Source organism: Bombina bombina, unplaced genomic scaffold, assembly GCF_027579735.1.
Source record: "Bombina bombina isolate aBomBom1 unplaced genomic scaffold, aBomBom1.pri scaffold_710, whole genome shotgun sequence".
NCBI classification, from domain to species: domain Eukaryota; kingdom Metazoa; phylum Chordata; class Amphibia; order Anura; family Bombinatoridae; genus Bombina; species Bombina bombina.
In genome coordinates, this window is record NW_026512032.1 from 183820 (window position 1) to 206675 (window position 22856).

At 39.5% G+C, this 22856-nt stretch overlaps 1 protein-coding gene across 1 annotated transcript in view; it reads left to right on the forward strand.

The window, feature by feature from the left end:
- The window catches only part of LOC128644098 (echinoderm microtubule-associated protein-like 2), a gene marked incomplete at its 3' end in the record, with an annotated part of 181014 nt that overhangs the window by 149345 nt on the left and 8813 nt on the right, over positions 1-22856 (forward strand). The window contains 2 exon segments of the mRNA XM_053696813.1: positions 18917-18984; positions 20369-20457. Coding sequence (XP_053552788.1) covers positions 18917-18984; positions 20369-20457 — 157 coding nt within the window.

Below are 22856 nucleotides of genomic sequence, written 5' to 3' on the forward strand. Positions count from 1 at the left end.
GTGATATATATGATTTCCTTAGGAAGTACAGCCATCTCTTGATTGTGCTATATATGATTTCCTTAGGAAGTACAGCCATCTCTTGATTGTGCTATATATGATTTCCTTAGGACGTACAGCCTTCTCTTGATTGTGCTATATATGATTTCCTTAGAAAGTACAGCCTTCTCTTGATTGTGCTATATATGATTTCCTTAGGAAGTACAGCCATCTCTGTGCTATATATGATTTCCTTAGGAAGTACAGCCATCTCTTGATTGTGCTATATATGATTTACTTAGGACGTACAGCCATCTCTTGATTGTGCTATATATGATTTCCTTAGGAAGTACAGCCATCTCTGTGCTATATATGATTTCCTTAGGAATTACAGCCATCTCTGTGCTATATATGATTTCCTTAGGAAGTACAGCCATCTCTTGATTGTGCTATATATAATTTCCTTAGGAAGTACAGCCATCTCTTGATTGTGCTATATGTGATTTCCTTAGGAAGTACAGCCATCTCTTGATTGTGCTATATATGATTTCCTTAGGAAGTACAGCCATCTCTGTGCTATATATGATTTCCTTAGGAAGTACAGCCATCTCTTGATTGTGCTATATATGATTTCCTTAGGAAGTACAGCCATCTCTGTGCTATATATGATTTCCTTCCGAAGTGCAGCCATCTCTTGATTGTGCTATATATGATTTCCTTAGGAAGTACAGCCATCTCTTGATTGTGCTATATATGATTTCCTTAGGAAGTACAGCCATCTCTGTGCTATATATGATTTCCTTCCAAAGTGCAGCCATCTCTTGATTGTGCTATATATGATTTGCTTAGGAAGTACAGCCATATCTGTGCTATATATGATTTCCTTAGGAATTACAGCCATCTCTGTGCTATATATGATCTTCTTAGGAAGTGCAGCCATCTCTGTGCTATATATGATTTCCTTAGGAAGTACAGCCATCTCTTGATTGTGCTATATATGATTTCCTTAGGAAGTACAGCCATCTCTGTGCTATATATGATTTCCTTAGGAAGTACAGCCATCTCTTGATTGTGCTATATATGATTTCCTTAGGAAGTACAGCCATCTCTGTGCTATATATGATTTCTTTAGGAAGTACAGCCATCTCTTGATTGTGCTATATATGATTTGCTTAGGAAGTACAGCCATCTCTGTGCTATATATGATTTCCTTAGGAAGTACAGCCATCTCTTGATTGTGATATATATGATTTCCTTAGGAAGTACAGCCATCTCTTGATTGTGCTATATATGATTTCCTTAGGAAGTACAGCCATCTCTTGATTGTGCTATATATGATTTCCTTAGGAAGTACAGCCATCTCTTGATTGTGCTATATATGATTTCCTTAGGAAGTACAGCCATCTCTTGATTGTGCTATATATGATTTCCTTAGGAAGTACAGCCATCTCTTGATTGGGCTATATATGATTTCCTTAGGAAGTACAGCCATCTCTGTGCTATATATGATTTCCTTAGGAAGTACAGCCATCTCTGTGCTATATATTATTTCCTTCCGAAGTGCAGCCATTTCTTGATTGTGATATATATGATTTCCTTAGGAAGTACAGCCATCTCTGTGCTATATATTATTTCCTTCCGAAGTGCAGCCATCTCTTGATTGTGCTATATATGATTTCCTTAGGAAGTACAGCCATCTCTTGATTGTGCTATATATGATTTCCTTAGGAAGTACAGCCATCTCTGTGCTATATATGATTTCCTTAGGAAGTACAGCCATCTCTGTGCTATATATGATTTCCTTAGGAAGTACAGCCATCTCTTGATTGTGCTATATATGATTTCCTTAGGAAGTACAGCCATCTCTGTGCTATATATGATTTCCTTCCGAAGTGCAGCCATCTCTTGATTGTGCTATATATGATTTCCTTAGGAAGTACAGCCATTTCTTGATTGTGCTATATATGATTTCCTTAGGAAGTACAGCCATCTCTGTGCTATATATGATTTCCTTAGGAAGTACAGCCATCTCTTGATTGTGATATATATGATTTCCTTAGGAAGTACAGCCATCTCTTGATTGTGCTATATATGATTTCCTTAGGAAGTACAGCCATCTCTTGATTGGGCTGTATATGATTTCCTTAGGACATACAGCCATCTCTGTGCTATATATGATTTCCTTAGGAAGTACAGCCATCTCTTGATTGTGCTATATATGATTTCCTTAGGAAGTACAGCCATCTCTTGATTGTGCTATATATGATTTCCTTAGGAAGTACAGTCATCTCTTGATTGTGCTATATATGATTTCCTTAGGAAGTACAGCCATCTCTGTGCTATATATGATTTCCTTAGGAAGTACAGCCATCTCTTGATTGTGATATATATGATTTCCTTAGGAAGTACAGCCATCTCTTGATTGTGCTATATATGATTTCCTTAGGAAGTACAGCCATCTCTTGATTGTGCTATATATGATTTCCTTAGGACGTACAGCCTTCTCTTGATTGTGCTATATATGATTTCCTTAGAAAGTACAGCCTTCTCTTGATTGTGCTATATATGATTTCCTTAGGAAGTACAGCCATCTCTGTGCTATATATGATTTCCTTAGGAAGTACAGCCATCTCTTGATTGTGCTATATATGATTTACTTAGGACGTACAGCCATCTCTTGATTGTGCTATATATGATTTCCTTAGGAAGTACAGCCATCTCTGTGCTATATATGATTTCCTTAGGAATTACAGCCATCTCTGTGCTATATATGATTTCCTTAGGAAGTACAGCCATCTCTTGATTGTGCTATATATAATTTCCTTAGGAAGTACAGCCATCTCTTGATTGTGCTATATGTGATTTCCTTAGGAAGTACAGCCATCTCTTGATTGTGCTATATATGATTTCCTTAGGAAGTACAGCCATCTCTGTGCTATATATGATTTCCTTAGGAAGTACAGCCATCTCTTGATTGTGCTATATATGATTTCCTTAGGAAGTACAGCCATCTCTGTGCTATATATGATTTCCTTCCGAAGTGCAGCCATCTCTTGATTGTGCTATATATGATTTCCTTAGGAAGTACAGCCATCTCTTGATTGTGCTATATATGATTTCCTTAGGAAGTACAGCCATCTCTGTGCTATATATGATTTCCTTCCAAAGTGCAGCCATCTCTTGATTGTGCTATATATGATTTGCTTAGGAAGTACAGCCATATCTGTGCTATATATGATTTCCTTAGGAATTACAGCCATCTCTGTGCTATATATGATCTTCTTAGGAAGTGCAGCCATCTCTGTGCTATATATGATTTCCTTAGGAAGTACAGCCATCTCTTGATTGTGCTATATATGATTTCCTTAGGAAGTACAGCCATCTCTGTGCTATATATGATTTCCTTAGGAAGTACAGCCATCTCTTGATTGTGCTATATATGATTTCCTTAGGAAGTACAGCCATCTCTGTGCTATATATGATTTCTTTAGGAAGTACAGCCATCTCTTGATTGTGCTATATATGATTTGCTTAGGAAGTACAGCCATCTCTGTGCTATATATGATTTCCTTAGGAAGTACAGCCATCTCTTGATTGTGATATATATGATTTCCTTAGGAAGTACAGCCATCTCTTGATTGTGCTATATATGATTTCCTTAGGAAGTACAGCCATCTCTTGATTGTGCTATATATGATTTCCTTAGGAAGTACAGCCATCTCTTGATTGTGCTATATATGATTTCCTTAGGAAGTACAGCCATCTCTTGATTGTGCTATATATGATTTCCTTAGGAAGTACAGCCATCTCTTGATTGGGCTATATATGATTTCCTTAGGAAGTACAGCCATCTCTGTGCTATATATGATTTCCTTAGGAAGTACAGCCATCTCTGTGCTATATATTATTTCCTTCCGAAGTGCAGCCATTTCTTGATTGTGATATATATGATTTCCTTAGGAAGTACAGCCATCTCTGTGCTATATATTATTTCCTTCCGAAGTGCAGCCATCTCTTGATTGTGCTATATATGATTTCCTTAGGAAGTACAGCCATCTCTTGATTGGGCTATATATGATTTCCTTAGGAAGTACAGCCATCTCTGTGCTATATATGATTTCCTTAGTAAGTACAGCCATCTCTTGATTGTGATATATATGATTTCCTTAGGAAGTACATCCATCTCTTGATTGTGCTATATCTGATTTCCTTAGGAAGTACAGCCATCTCTGTGCTATATATGATTTCCTTAGGAAGTACAGCCATCTCTTGATTGTGCTATATATGATTTCCTTAGGACATACAGCCTTCTCTTGATTGTGCTATATATGATTTCCTTAGCACGTACAGCCATCTCTTGATTGTGCTATATATGATTTCCTTAGCACGTACAGCCATCTCTTGATTGTGCTATATATGATTTCCTTAGCACGTACAGCCATCTCTTGATTGTGCTATATATGATTTCCTTAGGAAGTACAGCCTTCTCTTGAAAGCGCTGCGGAATCTGTTGGCGCTCTACAAATACCTGATGATGATGATAATAATAGTTGTGCTATACAGTATATGATTTCCTTAGGAAGTACAGCCTTCTCTTGATTGTGATATATATGATATCCTTAGGAAGTACAGCCATCTCTTGATTGTGCTATATATGATATCCTTAGGAAGTACAGCCATCTCTGTGCTATATATGATTTCCTTAGGAAGTACAGCCATCTCTTGATTGTGCTATATATGATTTCCTTAGAAAGTACAGCCATCTCTTGATTGTGCTATATATGATTTCCTTAGGAAGTACAGCCATCTCTGTGCTATATATGATTTCCTTAGGAAGTACAGCCATCTCTGTGCTATATATGATTTCCTTCCGAAGTGCAGCCATCTCTTGATTGTGCTATATATGATTTCCTTAAGAAGTACAGCCATTTCTTGATTGTGCTATATATGATTTCCTTAGGAAGTACAGCCATATCTGTGCTATATATGATTTCCTTAGGAATTACAGCCATCTTTGTGCTATATATGATCTTCTTAGGAAGTGCAGCCATCTCTGTGCTATATATGATTTCCTTAGGAAGTACAGCCATCTCTGTGCTATATATGATTTCCTCCAGAAGTGCAGCCATTTCTTGATTGTGATATATATGATTTCCTTAGGAAGTACAGCCATCTCTTGATTGTGATATATATGATTTCCTTAGGAAGTACAGCCATCTCTTGATTGTGCTATATCTGATTTCCTTAGGAAGTACAGCCATCTCTGTGCTATATATGATTTCCTTAGGAAGTACAGCCATCTCTTGATTGTGCTATATATGATTTCCTTAGGACGTACAGCCTTCTCTTGATTGTGCTATATATGGTTTCCTTAGCACGTACAGCCATCTCTTGATTGTGCTATATATGATTTCCTTAGCACGTACAGCCATCTCTTGATTGTGCTGTATATGATTTCCTTAGCACGTACAGCCATCTCTTGATTGTGCTATATATGATTTCCTTAGCACGTACAGCCATCTCTTGATTGTGCTATATATGATTTCCTTAGCACGTACAGCCATCTCTTGATTGTGCTATATATGATTTCCTTAGGAAGTACAGCCATCTCTTGATTGTGCTATATATGATTTCCTTAGGAAGTACAGCCTTCTCTTGATTGTGCTATATATGATTTCCTTAGGAAGTACAGCCTTCTCTTGATTGTGCTATATATGATTTCCTTAGGAAGTACAGCCATCTCTTGATTGTGCTATATATGATTTCCTTAGGAAGTACAGCCATCTCTTGATTGTGCTATATATGATTTCCTTAGGACGTACAGCCATCTCTTGATTGTGCTATATATGATTTCCTTAGGAAGTACAGCCATCTCTGTGCTATATATGATTTCCTTAGGAAGTACAGCCTTCTCTTGATAGCGCTGCGGAATCTGTTGGCGCTCTACAAATACCTGATGATGATAATAATAATAGTTGTGCTATACAGTATATGATTTCCTTAGGAAGTACAGCCTTCTCTTGATTGTGATATATATATGATTTCCTTAGGAAGTACAGCCATCTCTTGATTGTGCTATATATGATTTCCTTAGGACGTACAGCCTTCTCTTGATTGTGCTATATATGATTTCCTTAGAAAGTACAGCCTTCTCTTGATTGTGCTATATATGATTTCCTTAGAAAGTACAGCCTTCTCTTGATTGTGCTATATATGATTTCCTTAGAAAGTACAGCCTTCTCTTGATTGTGCTATATATGATTTCCTTAGGAAGTACAGCCATCTCTGTGCTATATATGATTTCCTTCCGAAGTGCAGCCATCTCTTGATTGTGCTATATATGATTTCCTTAGGAAGTACAGCCATCTCTGTGCTATATATGATTTCCTTCCGAAGTGCAGCCATCTCTTGATTGTGCTATATATGATTTCCTTAGGAAGTACAGCCATTTCTTGATTGTGCTATATATGATTTCCTTAGGAAGTACAGCCATATCTGTGCTATATATGATTTCCTTAGGAATTACAGCCATCTCTGTGCTATATATGATCTTCTTAGGAAGTGCAGCCATCTCTGTGCTATATATGATTTCCTTAGGAAGTACAGCCATCTCTTGATTGTGCTATATATGATTTCCTTAGGAAGTACAGCCATCTCTGTGCTATATATGATTTCATTAGGAATTACAGCCATATCTGTGCTATATATGATTTCCTTAGGAATTACAGCCATCTCTGTGCTATATATGATCTTCTTAGGAAGTGCAGCCATCTCTGTGCTATATATGATTTCCTTAGGAAGTACAGCCATCTCTTGATTGTGCTATATATGATTTGCTTAGGAAGTACAGCCATCTCTGTGCTATATATGATTTCCTTAGGAAGTACAGCCATCTCTTGATTGTGATATATATGATTTCCTTAGGAAGTACAGCCATCTCTGTGCTATATATGATTTCCTTAGGAAGTACAGCCATCTCTTGATTGTGCTATATATGATATCCTTAGGATTTACAGCCATCTCTTGATTGTGCTATATATGATTTCCTTAGGAAGTACAGCCATCTCTTGATTGTGCTATATATGATTTCCTTAGGATTTACAGCCATCTCTTGATTGTGCTATATATGATTTCCTTAGGAAGTACAGCCATCTCTGTGCTATATATGATTTCCTTAGGAAGTACAGCCATCTCTGTGCTATATATGATTTCCTTAGGAAGTACAGCCATCTCTTGATTGTGATATATATGATTTCCTCACGAAGTGCAGCCATCTCTTGATTGTGCTATATATGATTTGCTTAGGAAGTACAGCCATCTCTTGATTGTGCTATATATGATTTCCTTAGGAAGTACAGCCATCTCTTGATTGTGCTATATATGATTTCCTTAGGATTTACAGCCATCTCTTGATTGTGCTATATATGATTTCCTTATGAAGTACAGCCATCTCTTGATTGTGCTATATATGATTTCCTTAGGAAGTACAGCCATCTCTGTGCTATATATGATTTCCTTAGGAAGTACAGCCATCTCTGTGCTATATGATTTCCTTAGGAAGTACAGCCATCTCTGTGCTATATATGATTTCCTTAGGAATTACAGCCATCTCTGTTCTATATATGATTTCCTTAGGAAGTACAGCCATCTCTTGATTGTGCTATATATGATTTGCTTAGGAAGTACAGCCATCTCTTGATTGTGCTATATATGATTTCCTTAGGAAGTACAGCCATCTCTGTGCTATATATGATTTCTTTAGGAAGTACAGCCATCTCTGTGCTATATATGATTTACTTAGGAAGTACAGCCATCTCTTGATTGTGCTATATATGATTTCCTTAGGAAGTACAGTCATCTCTGTGCTATATATGATTTCCTTAGGAAGTACAGCCATCTCTGTGCTATATATGATTTCCTTAGGAAGTACAGCCATCTCTGTGCTATATATGATTTCCTTAGGTAGTGCAGCCATCTCTGTGCTATATATGATTTCCTTAGGAAGTACAGCCATCTCTGTGCTATATATGATTTCCTTAGGAAGTGCAGCCATCTCTGTGCTATATATGATTTCCTTAGGAAGTACAGCCATCTCTTGATTGTGGTATATATGATTTCCTTAGGAAGTACAGCCATCTCTGTGCTATATATGATTTCCTTAGCCCTCACCTTGTGAATAGGGAGAAATGCAGAATCGCCAGACAAGATTGATAATTCAGAAACTCTTTTTGCTGCAGAGATTGCTAATAGTAAAAGTACATTGCAAGATAATAGTCGATATCAGTGGAATGGTTCAAGAGAAGAACCTGTAATTAGGGATGCACTGAAATTTTGGCCGCCAAACATGGGCCTATCCTATTTGATCCGAAAGAGGGGGAAAACGACTGAAAATTGCATGCTCTATCTGCCTCACACTTACACTTGCTCGCCGCTGCTTACCGCATCCTCCCGCACATAAAATTTAGGCGGGTGCTGCTTGAGGCTTTCTAGGCCATTCAGTTAGCAACTACATGTCCCACAATGCCACTCACGCACAAAGTCACTGCAGCACAGCCTCCTTTCCTATCTAGAGTGGTTCTGCACTTCCTGTAAGGCTCGGGTGTTCTGTTAGTGTGGAGGAAGAGTTACTCTGGTTCAGCCCCATTAGGGACAACAGAGGTTTGATTTACAGATGTACAATGCGGGGAGGGAGGTCTCTAACAGAGCTGAACCCGAGCAACTCTTCTTCCACACTACGGTACACATTGTGCCTACAGCGCTAAGCAGCAGCAGTTAACCCTGTGGCACCCAAAACGGCAATACTCTGTAGTCCTCATAGTCCCTGCAATAAACTGTTATTTGTCCATGAACCAGTCTGTGATCTTATAATGCTGCTCAGTGCCTGTGGTGGTTTTTAAGTAAACGATTCTATGTATTCTTCTGTTCCTTGTTTTCTTCATTGCCTTTAGATGTATTCATTAAACCATCAGGCAATCTGTCAAGTGATTTTACACCATTTGTACCGCACATTGTGTCATTTTAGTCAGCTGACATGGCAAGTTATTACTAATGCTGCTTTTAAAGGGACATGAACTCCAAAATGTCTCATTATTCAGATAGAGCATACACAATTAAACAACTCTCCAATTTACTTCTATTATTTAACTTGCTTCCTTCTCTTGTTATCTTTTGATGAAAGGTTTATCTAGGCAAGTTTAGAAGCTGCAAATAATCTAGGTTATAGCTGCTGATTGGTGGCTACATATATATACTGATTGTCATTGGCTCACCCATGTGTTCAGTTAGAAACCAGTAGTGCATTGCTGCTCCTTCAACAAATGATACCAAGAGAATGAAGCAAATTTGGTAATAGAAGTAAACTAGAAAGTTGTTTAAAAATTGTATGTTCTACCTAAATCATGAAAGAATTTGGGGTTTCTTGTCCCTTTAAGGATTATATATATATATATATATATATATGTGTGTTATTTTCAGTTTTCGGCCAAAGGCATCCTGAATTTTCGGTTTCGGTCTAGAATTTTCATTTCAGAGCACCCCTACTTGTAATATAGAGAAGGCAAGTTCAGGTTCCACAGTGGAGAAATAGGTTCCATAAGTAGCCTAATTCTAACTAACACCTTAAACAAAAGTCTCAACCTCAGGAAATTTAGCCAATTTCCTATGAAGAAGTGAGAGATAAAGTGGAAATTTGATGATTTAGTGGACAAACCCCTGTCAAGGCCATCCTGAAAAAACTGAAGGATTCTAGGAATCTAAAAGGTTTACCAAGAAAACCCTCTGGAAGAACACCACTCAAAATATGTCTTCCAATCTTGTGATAAATCTCCTGTGTTACAGGCTTCTGACCTGCCTCAAAGATTCAATTACAGAATCAGAGATCTCTTTGTTTCAAAACTGACGGCTAGATTTAGAGTTTTGTCGGTAACGACCCGCGTAGCTAACGCTGTTTTTTTTTTTTTTCCCCGCACCTTTTAAATACCGCTGGTATTTAGAGTTCACAGAATGGCTGCGTTAGGCTCCAAAAAAGGAGCGTAGAGCATAATTTACCGCCACTGCAACTCTCAATACCAGCGGTGCTTACGGACACAGCCAGCTTCAAAAACGTGCTCGTGCACGATTCCCCCATAGGAAACAATGGGGCAGTTTGAGCTGAAAAAAATCCTAACACCTGCAAAAAAGCAGCGTTCAGCTCCTAACGCAGCCCCATTGTTTCCTATGGGAAAACACTTCCTATGTCTGCACCTAACACCCTAACATGTACCCCGAGTCTAAACACCCCTAACCTTACACTTATTAACCCCTAATCTGCCGCCCCCGCTATCGCTGACACCTGCATATTTTTTTTAACCCCTAATCTGCCGCTCCGTACACCGCCGCAACCTACATTATACCTATGTACCCCTAATCTGCTGCCCCTAACACCGCCGACCCCTATATTATATTTATTAACCCCTAATCTGCCCCCCACAACGTCGCCGCCAGCTACCTACAATAATTAATCCCTAATCTGCCGACCGGACCTCACCGCTACTATAATAAATGTATTAACCCCTAAAGCTAACTCTAACCCGAACCCTATCACCCCCTAAGTTAAATATAATTTAAATCTAACTAAATAAATTAACTCTTATTAAATAAATTATTCCTATTTAAAGCTAAATACTTACCTGTAAAATAAACCCTAATATAGCTACAATATAAATAATAATTATATTGTAGCTATTTTAGGATTAATATTTATTTTACAGGCAACTTTGTATTTATTTTTAATCAGGTACAATAGCTATTAAATAGTTAATAACTATTTAATAGCTACCTAGTTAAAATAATTACCAAATTACCTGTAAAATAAATCCTAACCTAAGTTACAATTAAACCTAACACTACACTATCAATAAATTAATTACATAAAATACCTACAAATAAATACAATTAAATAAACTAACTAAAGTACAAAAAATAAAAAAATAATTTACAAACATAATAAAAATATTACAACAATTTTAAACTAATTACACCTACTCTAAGCCCCCTAATAAAATAACAAAGCCCCCCAAAATAAAAAAATGACCTACCCTATTCTAAAATTAATATTGAAAAGCTCTTTTACCTTACCAGCCCTTAAAAGGGCCTTTTGCGGGGCATGCCCCAAAGAAATCAGCTCTTTTGCCTGTAAAAAAAAAACACAATATCGCCCCCCAACATTACAACCCACCACCCACATACCCCTAATCTAACCCAAACCCCCCTTAAATAAACCTAACACTAAGCCCCTGAAGATCTTCCTACCTTGTCTTCACCACGCCGGGTATCACCGATCGGTCCTCCAGAGGGTCCCGAAGTCTTCATCCTATCCGGCAAGAAGAAGTCCAGAAGAGGCTCCAAGTCTTCATCCTATCCGGGCAGAAGAGGAGATCCGGACCGGCAAACATCTTCATCCAAGCGGCATCTTCTATCTTCATCCATCCGACGACGAGCGGCTCCATCTTCAAGACCTCCGGCGCGGATCCATCCTCTTCTTCCGACGTCCTAACACAGAATGAAGGCTTCTTTAAGGGACGTCATCCAAGATGGCGTCCCTCGAATTCCGATTGGCTGATAGGATTCTATCAGCCAATCGGAATTAAGGTAGGAAAAATCTGATTGGCTGATGGAATCAGCCAATCAGATTCAAGTTCAATCCGATTGGCTGATCCAATCAGCCAATCAGATTGAGCTCGCATTCTATTGGCTGTTCCGATCAGCCAATAGAATGCGAGCTCAATCTGATTGGCTGATTGGATCAGCCAATCAGATTGAACTTGAATCTGATTGGCTGATTCCATCAGCCAATCAGATTTTTCCTACCTTAATTCCGATTGGCTAATAGAATCCTATCAGCCAATCGGAATTCGAGGGATGCCATCTTGGATGACGTCCCTTAAAGGAGCCTTCATTCTGTGTTAGGACGTTGGAAGAAGAGGATGGATCCGCGCCGGAGGTCTTGAAGATGGAGCCGCTCGTCGTCGGATGGATGAAGATAGAAGATGCTGCTTGGATGAAGATGTTTGCCGGTCCGGATCTCCTCTTCTGCCTGGATAGGATGAAGACTTTGGAGCCTCTTCTGGACTTCTTCTTGCCGGATAGGATGAAGACTTCGGGACCCTCTGGAGGACCGATCGGTGATACCCGGCGTGGTGAAGACAAGGTAGGAAGATCTTCAGGGGCTTAGTGTTAGGTTTATTTAAGGGGGGTTTGGGTTAGATTAGGGGTATGTGGGTGGTGGGTTGTAATGTTGGGGGGTGGTATTGTGTTGTTTTTTTTTTACAGGCAAAAGAGCTGATTTCTTTGGGGCATGCCCGCAAAAGGCCCTTTTAAGGGCTGGTAAGGTAAAAGAGCTTTTCAATTTTAATTTTAGAATAGGGTAGGGCATTTTTTTTATTTTGGGGGGCTTTGTTATTTTATTAGGGGGCTTAGAGGAGGTGTAATTTAGTTTAAAATTGTTGTAATATTTTTATTATGTTTTGTAAATTATTTTTTTATTTTTTGTAACTTAGCTTTTTTTATTTTTTGTACTTTAGTTAGTTTATTTAATTGTATTTATTTGTAGGTATTTGTAGGTAATTTATTTAATTAATTTATTGATAGTGTAGTGTTAGGTTTTAATTGTAACTTAGGTTAGGATTTATTTTACAGGTAATTTGGTAATTATTTTAACTAGGTAGCTATTAAATAGTTATTAACTATTTAATAGCTATTGTACCTGGTTAAAATAAATACAAAGTTGCCTGTAAAATAAATATAAATCCTAAAATAGCCTACAATATAATTATAATTTATATTGTAGCTATATTAGGGTTTATTTTACAGGTAAGTATTTAGCTTTAAATAGAATAATTTATTTAATAAGATTTATTTTATTTCGTTAGATTTAAATTATATTTAACTTAGGGGGGTGTTAGGTTTAGGGTTAGACTTAGCTTTAGGGGTTAATAACTTTATTATAGTAGCGGTGAGGTCCGGTCGGCAGATTAGGGGTTAATAATTGTAGGTAGGTAGCGGTGACGTTGGGGGGGGGGGCAGATTAGGGGTTAATAAATATAATATAGGGGTCGGCGGTGTTAGGGGCAGCAGATTAGGGGTACATAGGGATAACGTAGGTTGCGGCGGTGTGCGGTCGGCAGATTAGGGGTTAAAATTTTTTTATTAGAGTTGCGGCGGTGTGGGGGGGGGCCTCGGTTTAGGGTTACATAGGTAGTTTATGGGTGTTAGTGTACTTTAGAGCACAGTAGTTAAGAGCTTTATGAACCGGCGTTAGCCCAGAAAGCTCTTAACTCCTGGCTTTTTGCTGCGGCTGGAGTTTTGTCGTTAGATTTCTAACGCTCACTTCAGCCAAGACTCTAAATACCGGCGTTAGAAAGATCCCATTGAAAAGATAGGATACGCAAATGGCGTAGGGGGATCTGCGGTATGGAAAAGTCGCGGCTGCAAAGTGAGCGTTAGACCCTTTCCTGACTGACTCTAAATACCAGTGGTAGCCCAAAACCAGCGTTAGGAGCCCCTAACGCTGGTTTTGACGGCTAACGCCAAACTCTAAATCTAGGCGTAGGTGTTTAAACTCGCCATTAAACTTAAAGATTTGAGATCTTGATAGAAAAGAGAACCTTGAGACAACAGGACTGGTCTCAGAGTAAGAAACCATGGAAAGCAAGAGAACATCAGCGCTATGTATGCATACCGAAGCCCGTGGCACCAGTCTGGAGCAATTAATATTACTGACGATGACTCCAGTTTTATCCAAGAAGTGACTCTTGGAATTAAAACAAACAAGGGAAACATATGCTTGATGAAAGTCCTGTGGACATTCCAAGGTGACTATTATGTGAGTCTTTTGATCTTGCACAATAGCTTGGAAGTATGAGATTTAAGTGAGAGGCCATCAGATCTATGTTTTGGAAGCCCATTTTAATCACTGAGTGATTAAGTGTCCTAATGGACCAATCGACTGCTGTTATGATTCACCTTCAAGTTGTTCACACATGGTTTGTGAATTGCTAATAGGGAGCAATAATTCTTCTGCCAATACAGAGTAATAGACACTTCCTGCATGGGCAGTGGACTTCGGTTACCCCGTTGATGATTTTATGTAGGCCACCGCTGGGAAATGGATAAACTTTTTCTCCTTCAATAGGGGCCAGGGCTGAAGAGCCCAAAGATCACTCTTTGCACTCTTCTAGAAACCCAGACATACTCCCCCCCAGCCTGAGAGACTGGTGTCCGTACGCACAATAGACCAAGACTGACTAAGAATGGATGTCCCAAGAGACAAAGACAGACTTTGTGTCTTCAAGAAAAAGAATGACTGAGAAATCCGAAGCAATCTGTGTGCCAAATGTAGCTAATATAATTTATTATGACTCCTGTAAATGCTACCCTTATAGCAGGATAGGTACATTGATACTCCAACCATGGTCTTGGAAGAAGACAGAAGCTTGTGAGTATCAACAATAGTTAGTGACTTAAAACAAGTTTGCACTATTATGTCATCCAGATGCGGAGCAACTGAAATGTCCTGATTCTGATAACTGGCAAGATTTTATCAGCACAGAGTGGCAAACTGGCAGTGTTCAGCAGATATACAAACTCCAGGAACGGAAAGTGATCTCTGTATATAGGGATGTGTAGATAAGATCATTGAGGTGTCTAAAAGTCACAAACTGACCTTTTGAATTAAGGGAAAAAAACAGAGGAATGTTTCCATTATACAAGTGGGAATACGGACCAAAATTATTAAAGTGAATGTAAAGTCACGCAGCATGCTAAACACTGTCTAAAAATTTGAAGTGAAAATAACGGCACTTTAATTCACGATTTTTTAAACAAATTTATGATTACCTATTTTTAATTTATTTGGATCCGTTTGTCATTTCAAACCTCCGCCCACCATCTTGGATTATTGATTGACCTTGTAAACTCGCTCTTGTCAACCAATAATCCAATCCCCCCTTTCCTTTAAGTCACACTATCGTAATGCGCTTGCGTTTGAAAGAAGAGAGAAAAAAGAGCTCTTACGCGCGTTCACATTACGCGCATGCACTATTTCAATTAATTTTGTACTTAATTTTTTCTTCAAAATTGCTACCGCTTGGTAAGTATCGATCGTACATGGGCTACGGTATCAATAATAGTACTTTCCGTTTTGTAAGCATAACATAGCAATCTTTCATTGGGCATTCTATAAAGTATAAAATATGCGACTTGGCAATATTGAATGTTTTTAAAGCAGCAAAATTTTTTATGGGTGTTAGATCTTTTGATTCTCAGTAATACTTTCAATAGAATAGAAAGGTTTGTTTTGTCTGAAATAAGTGCAAACAAATGAAAAATGTATTTATCAATGTACATATTGTACAGACAAAAAGATAAATTTGGTATATAACAATTTTTTGGGGGTAGTAAAATGATCTATATGTTTATGTATGTCGTCTTAACATACCAAGGAACCTAAGAATTGATGACAAATTCTAAGATCATAATTACAAGTAAATATACTATACAGTAAAGATTGTATAAAGTAAAGATTCTTTTTAATGTTGATAACATGATAATTATATAACATAATAAGGAACATAAAAAATTGAAGCCCACAAAGTTGATAATTCTAAGTATATATAATTTACAGTAAAGAAGGTTTGCTGTAAAGATCGTTTCAGTTTTGTTTGTTTTTTCATATCAAATGGTCGATATATATTTTGTTGATAATAAGGCACATAATTGAGGCAAGAATTTCAAATCATTACATGTAAATATATTAGAAAGTGTAGGAGTTTGAATACAATACAACGTAGGGACGATGGAACGCTGCTGAACTGTATTGCACGATAGTATTAATTTTTTTCATTCACTGAATACTATGTTGCTAGTCATCGGCATCGGCTTGTAACGCATGCGCTCTGTATCTCAAAGCCGGGAGCGCACATTGCCACTACGTAAACAGCGGGTGGGACTGCTGTATACGTAAGAGTGTAAAAAAATAAGGAAGTTGCGGGTGGGAGGAGTATGTCCCGAAAACTGAGAATATTTGGTAATATAAGTATAATATTTATTTTTCATTTTTTTACAAAAATAAAGTGGCGGTTTTTATTGAAAAACTAACAAGCTACATTGACGTATTTTCAATTATGAGAAAATTGACATTCACTTTAAGTATGTTAAATCCAGGAGAGGACTGTAAATCCCTTTTGGACAATAAACTGATTAGGGTAAAAACTCTTGACCATGAGTTTACATAGGTACTGGGATTAATTATTCCCCCTATCCTTCAAATCCTTTTATAAAGGTTGCTGCCTCTGAAGAATCATTGGCAACTTTTAGTTGGCACCGGTGGCCAACAAGGAGGACTCTGCTTCAAAGAGAACAAAAACACTCGATCTCTTGAATCAGTTCTGATAACAATTTTGCGCACCTAACAGGGTATTTCTGTGTCCATGTCTCATTCAACTGCTGCAAAGTCTTTTCTCTCTTCTTTGTGAATAATAATTCCCAGGAACTCTGGGTCTCATATAGGTCTGAGCTCCAAATTATTAAATATAGTAAATATTTTCTATGCCTGTTACTAACTACCCCAAATATGCTTTTTCTCAATAGCATTTCATTAACATATCTCTACCGTATATCAGAAATCTTGTCTGCAAATTTAATTGTTTTCCACACCCACACCGTGGGTATCCTTTGCTCTGTACCAATCCGTTTACAATACCTAGGTCCAAAATGGCGCTTTAAACACAAAGTTATTGGTTTAAGTATTTTGAACACTCAGTGCTGAAAATAGTGGGCAGGATAACGTGACATCATCGGCGAATAAAAGATATAACTTTTAGAACGTTATGAAACTTCGTTTTGGAGAAAATATAGGTCAGTAGGTTTTAATTAATGTTTATTAACTTTAATATGTTAGTTGTTTAGCTTAAAAATTATAACAGAAAGTAATCCTTTAAGCAAGTAGCTGGGACAACCTCTGTTCTCAACCATCTCCTACGAGGCCAAGAACAAAACTGAGAGAGATGGGAGGGATTTTAATCTCTGGTATGGATTCTTGACCTCCTCCTAGTGGCAGGAAATATATCCCATATGTCATGGAGGACTGTCATCTTTTTATAAAAGAAACATACATATACATCTTTAGACATGTAGGTTAAAGCCCTTTGCCTGCTTTTATTCTTTCTGAGACCTCATATCTTTTGAGCCCTTATAACTTTTTTTATTTTATTTTATCAGACAGTATAACTGTACTTTTTAAATGTATTTTTGATGTTTTATTCAAACGTAACAGTTAACCAGAGCTCTGTAGTTGCACTATTCTGACGTGTTAAATTTAATTGCACTCAAGCAAACGCGTTTACTTTTCAACCTGTAATAAGCATGCTAAATCCAAAGCCATAAATTCCTTTTGAATCATGCGCAACAGTGCGCCACTCATAATCTAGCCCATAGTTGAATATTAGTATATTATCAGCACTCCTGTTTATATAATATGTTCCTTAGTACCAAATACAAAGATACCTTTCTGAGGAAACTTAATGGCTTTCCTATCAATGCTGAGTTTTCTGACAGGAGTCAGGAAATCAAAGATTTTCTATACTTGTCTAGCCCTTCAGTTCTCTCCTAGGCTGTCAGTGGCTTATTGCATTAGGGTAATCGGGTTAATGGTGGCGGCAATGGACATCATCCCGTTTTGCTCGTTTCCATCTCAGGCCTCTGCAGTTAAGCATGCTCAGACAATGAAACGGAGATTATGCAGACTTGTCTTCTCGAATAACTCTGGAGCAGGAGACAAGGGACTCTCTTCAATGGTGGTTGTCTCTGGATCATCTCTCTCAGGGAACCTGCTTTCGCATACCGTCTTGGGTGATTGTGACAACAGACGCCAGCCTTCTGGGGTGGGGAGCAGTATGGGTCTCCCTAAGGGCTCAGGGAGTTTTGCACTCAGAGTCTGTTCTTCCTATAAATATTCTAGAACTGAAAGCAATCTTCAATGCTCTTCCGGCATGACACCAGCTAGCGTCACTACGGTTTATCAGGTTCCAGTTAGATAACATAACTTCAGTGGCTTACATCAATCATCAGGGAGGAACGAGGAGTTCCTTAGCGATGACAGAGGTTTCCAAAATAATCCAGTTGGCGGAGGCGATCCATATCCCAGCGGTGGACACCTGGGAGGCGGATTTTCTGAGCAGGCAGACTTCCCATCCCCAGGGACTCTGGGTCTCATATAGGTCTGAGCTCCCAATTTGTAATCCTTAAGCAAGTAGCTGGGACAACCTCTGTTCTCAACCATCTCCTACGAGGCCAAGAACAAAACTGAGAGAGATGGGAGGGATTTTAATCTCTGGTATGGATTCTTGACCTCCTCCTAGTGGCAAGAAATATATCCCATATGTCATGGAGGACTGTTTTCATTTTATAAAAGAAACATACATATACATCTTTAGACATGTAGGTTAAAGCCCTTTGCCTGCTTTTATTTTTTCTGAGACCTCATATCTTTTGAGCCCTTATAACTTTTTTTATTTTATTTTATCAGACAGTATAACTGTACTTTTTAAATGTATTTTTGATGTGTTTTATTCGAACGTAACAGTTAACCAGAGCTCTGTAGTTGCACTATTCTGACGTGTTAAATTCAATTGCACTCAAGTAAACGCGTTTACTTTTCAACCTGTAATACGCGTGCTAAATCCAAAGCTATAAATTCCTTTTGGATCATGCGCAACAGTGCGCCACTCGTAATATAGCCCATAGTTGAATATTCGTATATTATCAGCACTCCTGTTTATATAATATGTTATATATAATTGTAGATTATATCATAAATGGTGTAGTGAGTGTTTGCTACAGGATGCGAGATTAGTGGAGGATGCGGAGCAATTACTAAAGTATTTTGTATTATCTGTGGTAGGATGGTGCGCGTGTCGCCGGGTTTCACCCGTCTGGCTCTGTTGTTGCTATAGGAACCACAACCGGCAGGTGAGAGTAAGCATCGCTACTTCTTTCTCTTTCTTCTCTTTCCTATTTTCTCTCTCTTTCTTGCGCTCGCTCTCGTGCTCGCTCTTGCTCTCTCTCTCTCTCGTACTCTCTCTCTCTCTCGTACTCTCTCTCTCGCTCGATCTCTCGCGCTCTCTCTTGCGCTCTCGCTCTCGCGCTCTCTCTTTTGCTCTCGCTCTCTCTCTCGCTCTCTCGATCTCTCTCTTGCTCTCGCTTTCTCGCTCTCTTTTGCTCTCTCGCTCGCGCTCTCTCGCGCTCTCTCTCACGCTCGCTCTCTCGCTTTTGCTCTCTCTCGCTCTGTCTCTCTCGCTTTCTCGCTCTGTCTCTCTCGCTTTCTCGCTCTGTCTCTCTCGCTTTCTCGCTCGCTCTTGCTTTCTCGCTCGCTCTCTTTTGCGCTCTCTCTCTTTTGCGCTCTCTCTCTCTCTTTTGCGCTCTCTCTCTCTCTTTTGCGCTCTCTCTCTCTCTTTTGCGCTCTCTCTCTCTCTTTTGCGCTCTCTCTCTTTCTTTTGCGCTCTCTCTCTTTCTTTTGCGCTCTCTCTCTTTTGCGCTCTCTCTCTTTTGCGCTCTCTCTTTTGCGCTCTCTTTTGCGCTCTCTCTGTTTTGCGCTCGCTCTTTCTTTCTCTCTCGCTCTTTCTTTCTCTCTCGCTCTTTCTTTCTCTCTCGTTCTTTCTTTCTCTCTCGCTCTTTCTTTCTCTCTCGCTCTTTCTTTCTCTCTCGCTCTTTCTTTCTCTCTCGCTCTTTCTTTCTCTCTCGCTCTTTCTTTCTCTCTCGCTCTTTCTTTCTCTCTCGCTCTTTTTTTCTCTCGCGCTCTTTTTTTCTCTCGCGCTCTTTTTTTCTCTCGCGCTCTTTTTTTCTCTCGCGCTCTCTCTCTCTCTCTTTCTTGCGCTCTCTCTCTCTCTTTCTTGCGCTCTCTCTCTCTCTCTTTCTTGCGCTCTCTCTCTCTCTCTTTCTTGCGCTCTCTCTCTTTCTCTTTCTTGCGCTCTTTCTCTTTCTTGCGCTCTTTCTCTTTCTTGCGCTCTTTCTCTTTCTTGCGCTCTTTCTCTTTCTTGCGCTCTTTCTCTTTCTTGCGCTTTCTCTCTTTCTTGCGCTCTTTCTCTTTCTTGCGCTCTCTCTCTTTCTTGCGCTCTCTCTCTTTCTTGCGCTCTCTCTCTTTCTTGCGCTCTCTCTCTTTCTTGCGCTCTCTCTCTTTCTTGCGCTCTCTCTCTTTCTTGCGCTCTCTCTCTTTCTTGCGCTCTCTCTCTTTCTTGCGCTCTCTCTCTTTCTTGCGCTCTCTCTCTTTCTTGCGCTCTCTCTCTTTCTTGCGCTCTCTCTCTTTCTTGCGCTCTCTCTCTTTCTTGCTCTCATGTCCCTTCTGTCTCTGCTGCAGATTCCTGGTTCTGGATTCTCAGTCACATGTTATTGTCACCAGTGTCTCTGAGGCCAGTGAGCAGATCAGTGTGACACGCTATAGCCCAGGTATTGTGTTTGAAGTGCCCAGATGTTATTTTATCCTGTCCTTATCACCCTGCCCTTTTGTCACCTTATTATTTGTCATTGTTACCGCAGCTCTCTCACTATCTCCCACCTCCTCCCTTACTCTTTATTCTCTCACATTGTCACTGTCTGTGTCACTCTCTCACATTGTCACTGTCTGTGTCTCTCTCACACATTGTCACTGTCTGTGTCTCTCTCTCTCACATTGTCACTGTCTGTGTCACTCTCTCACATTGTCACTGTCTGTGTCACTCTCTCACATTGTCACTGTCTGTGTCTCTCTCACATTGTCACTGTCTGTGTCTCTCTCTCACATTGTCACTGTCTGTGTCTCTCTCACATTGTCACTGTCTGTGTCTCTCTCACACATTGTCACTGTCTGTGTTTTTTCTCTCACATTGTCACTGTCTGTGTTTCTCTATCACATTGTCACTGTCTGTGTTTCTCTCATATTGTCACTGTCTGTGTTTCTCTCACATTGTCACTGTCTGTGTCTCTCTCTCACATTGTCACTGTCTGTGTCTCTCTCTCACATTGTCACTGTCTGTGTCTCTCTCTCACATTGTCACTGTCTGTGTCTCTCTCTCACATTGTCACTGTCTGTGTCTCTCTCACATTGTCACTGTCTGTGTCTCTCTCTCACATTGTCACTGTCTGTGTCTCTCTCTCACATTGTCACTGTCTGTGTCTCTCTCTCACATTGTCACTGTCTGTGTCTCTCTCTCACATTGTCACTGTCTGTGTATCTCTCTCACATTGTCACTGTCTGTGTCTCTCTCTCACATTGTCACTGTCTGTGTCTCTCTCTCACATTGTCACTGTCTGTGTCTCTCTCTCACATTGTCACTGTCTGTGTCTCTCTCTCACATTGTCACTGTCTGTGTCTCTCTCTCACATTGTCACTGTCTGTGTCTCTCTCTCTCACATTGTCACTGTCTGTTTTTCTCTCACATTGTCACTGTCTGTGTCTCTCTCTCACATTGTCACTGTCTGTGTCTCTCTCTCACATTGTCACTGTCTGTGTCTCTCTCTCACATTGTCACTGTCTGTGTCTCTCTCTCACATTGTCACTGTCTGGGTTTCTCTCTCACATTGTCACTGTCTGGGTTTTTCTCTCACATTGTCACTGTCTGTGTCTCTCTCTCACATTGTCACTGTCTGTGTCTCTATCACATTGTCACTGTCTGTGTTTCTCTATCACATTGTCACGGTCTGTGTTTCTCTCTCACATTGTCACTGTCTGTGTCTCTATCACATTGTCACTGTCTGTGTTTCTCTATCACATTGTCACTGTCTGTGTCTCTATCACATTGTCACTGTCTGTGTTTCTCTATCACATTGTCACTGTCTGTGTCTCTCTCTCACATTGTCACTGTCTGTGTCTCTCTCTCACATTGTCACTGTCTGTGTCTCTCTCTCACATTGTCACTGTCTGTGTCTCTCTCTCACATTGTCACTGTCTGTGTCTCTCTCACATTGTCACTGTCTGTGTCTCTCTCACACATTGTCACTGTCTGTGTCTCTCTCTCACATTGTCACTGTCTGTGTCTCTCTCACATTGTCACTGTCTGTGTCTCTCTCTCACATTGTCACTGTCTGTGTCTCTCTCACATTGTCACTGTCTGTGTCTCTCTCACACATTGTCACTGTCTGTGTTTTTCTCTCACATTGTCACTGTCTGTGTTTCTCTATCACATTGTCACTGTCTGTGTTTCTCTCATATTGTCACTGTCTGTGTTTCTCTCACATTGTCACTGTCTGTGTCTCTATCACATTGTCACTGTCTGTGTCTCTATCACATTGTCACTGTCTGTGTCTCTATCACATTGTCACTGTCTGTGTTTCTCTATCACATTGTCACTGTCTGTGTCTCTATCACATTGTCACTGTCTGTGTTTCTCTATCACATTGTCACTGTCTGTGTCTCTCTCACATTGTCACTGTCTGTCTCTCTCTCTCACATTGTCACTGTCTGTGTCTCTCTCTCACATTGTCACTGTCTGTCTCTCTCTCACATTGTCACTGTCTGTGTCTCTCTATCACATTGTCACTGTCTGTGTCTCTCTCACATTGTCACTGTCTGTCTCTCTCTCTCATTGTCACTGTCTGTGTCTCTCTCACATTGTCACTGTCTGTGTCTCTCTCACATTGTCACTGTCTGTGTCTCTCTCACATTGTCACTGTCTGTGTCTCTCTCACATTGTCACTGTCTGTGTCTCTCTATCACATTGTCACTGTCTGTGTCTCTCTATCACATTGTCACTGTCTGTGTCTCTCTCACATTGTCACGGTCTGTGTCACTCTCTCACATTGTCACTGTCTGTGTCTCTCTATCACATTGTCACTGTCTGTCTCTCTCTCACATTGTCACTGTCTGTTTC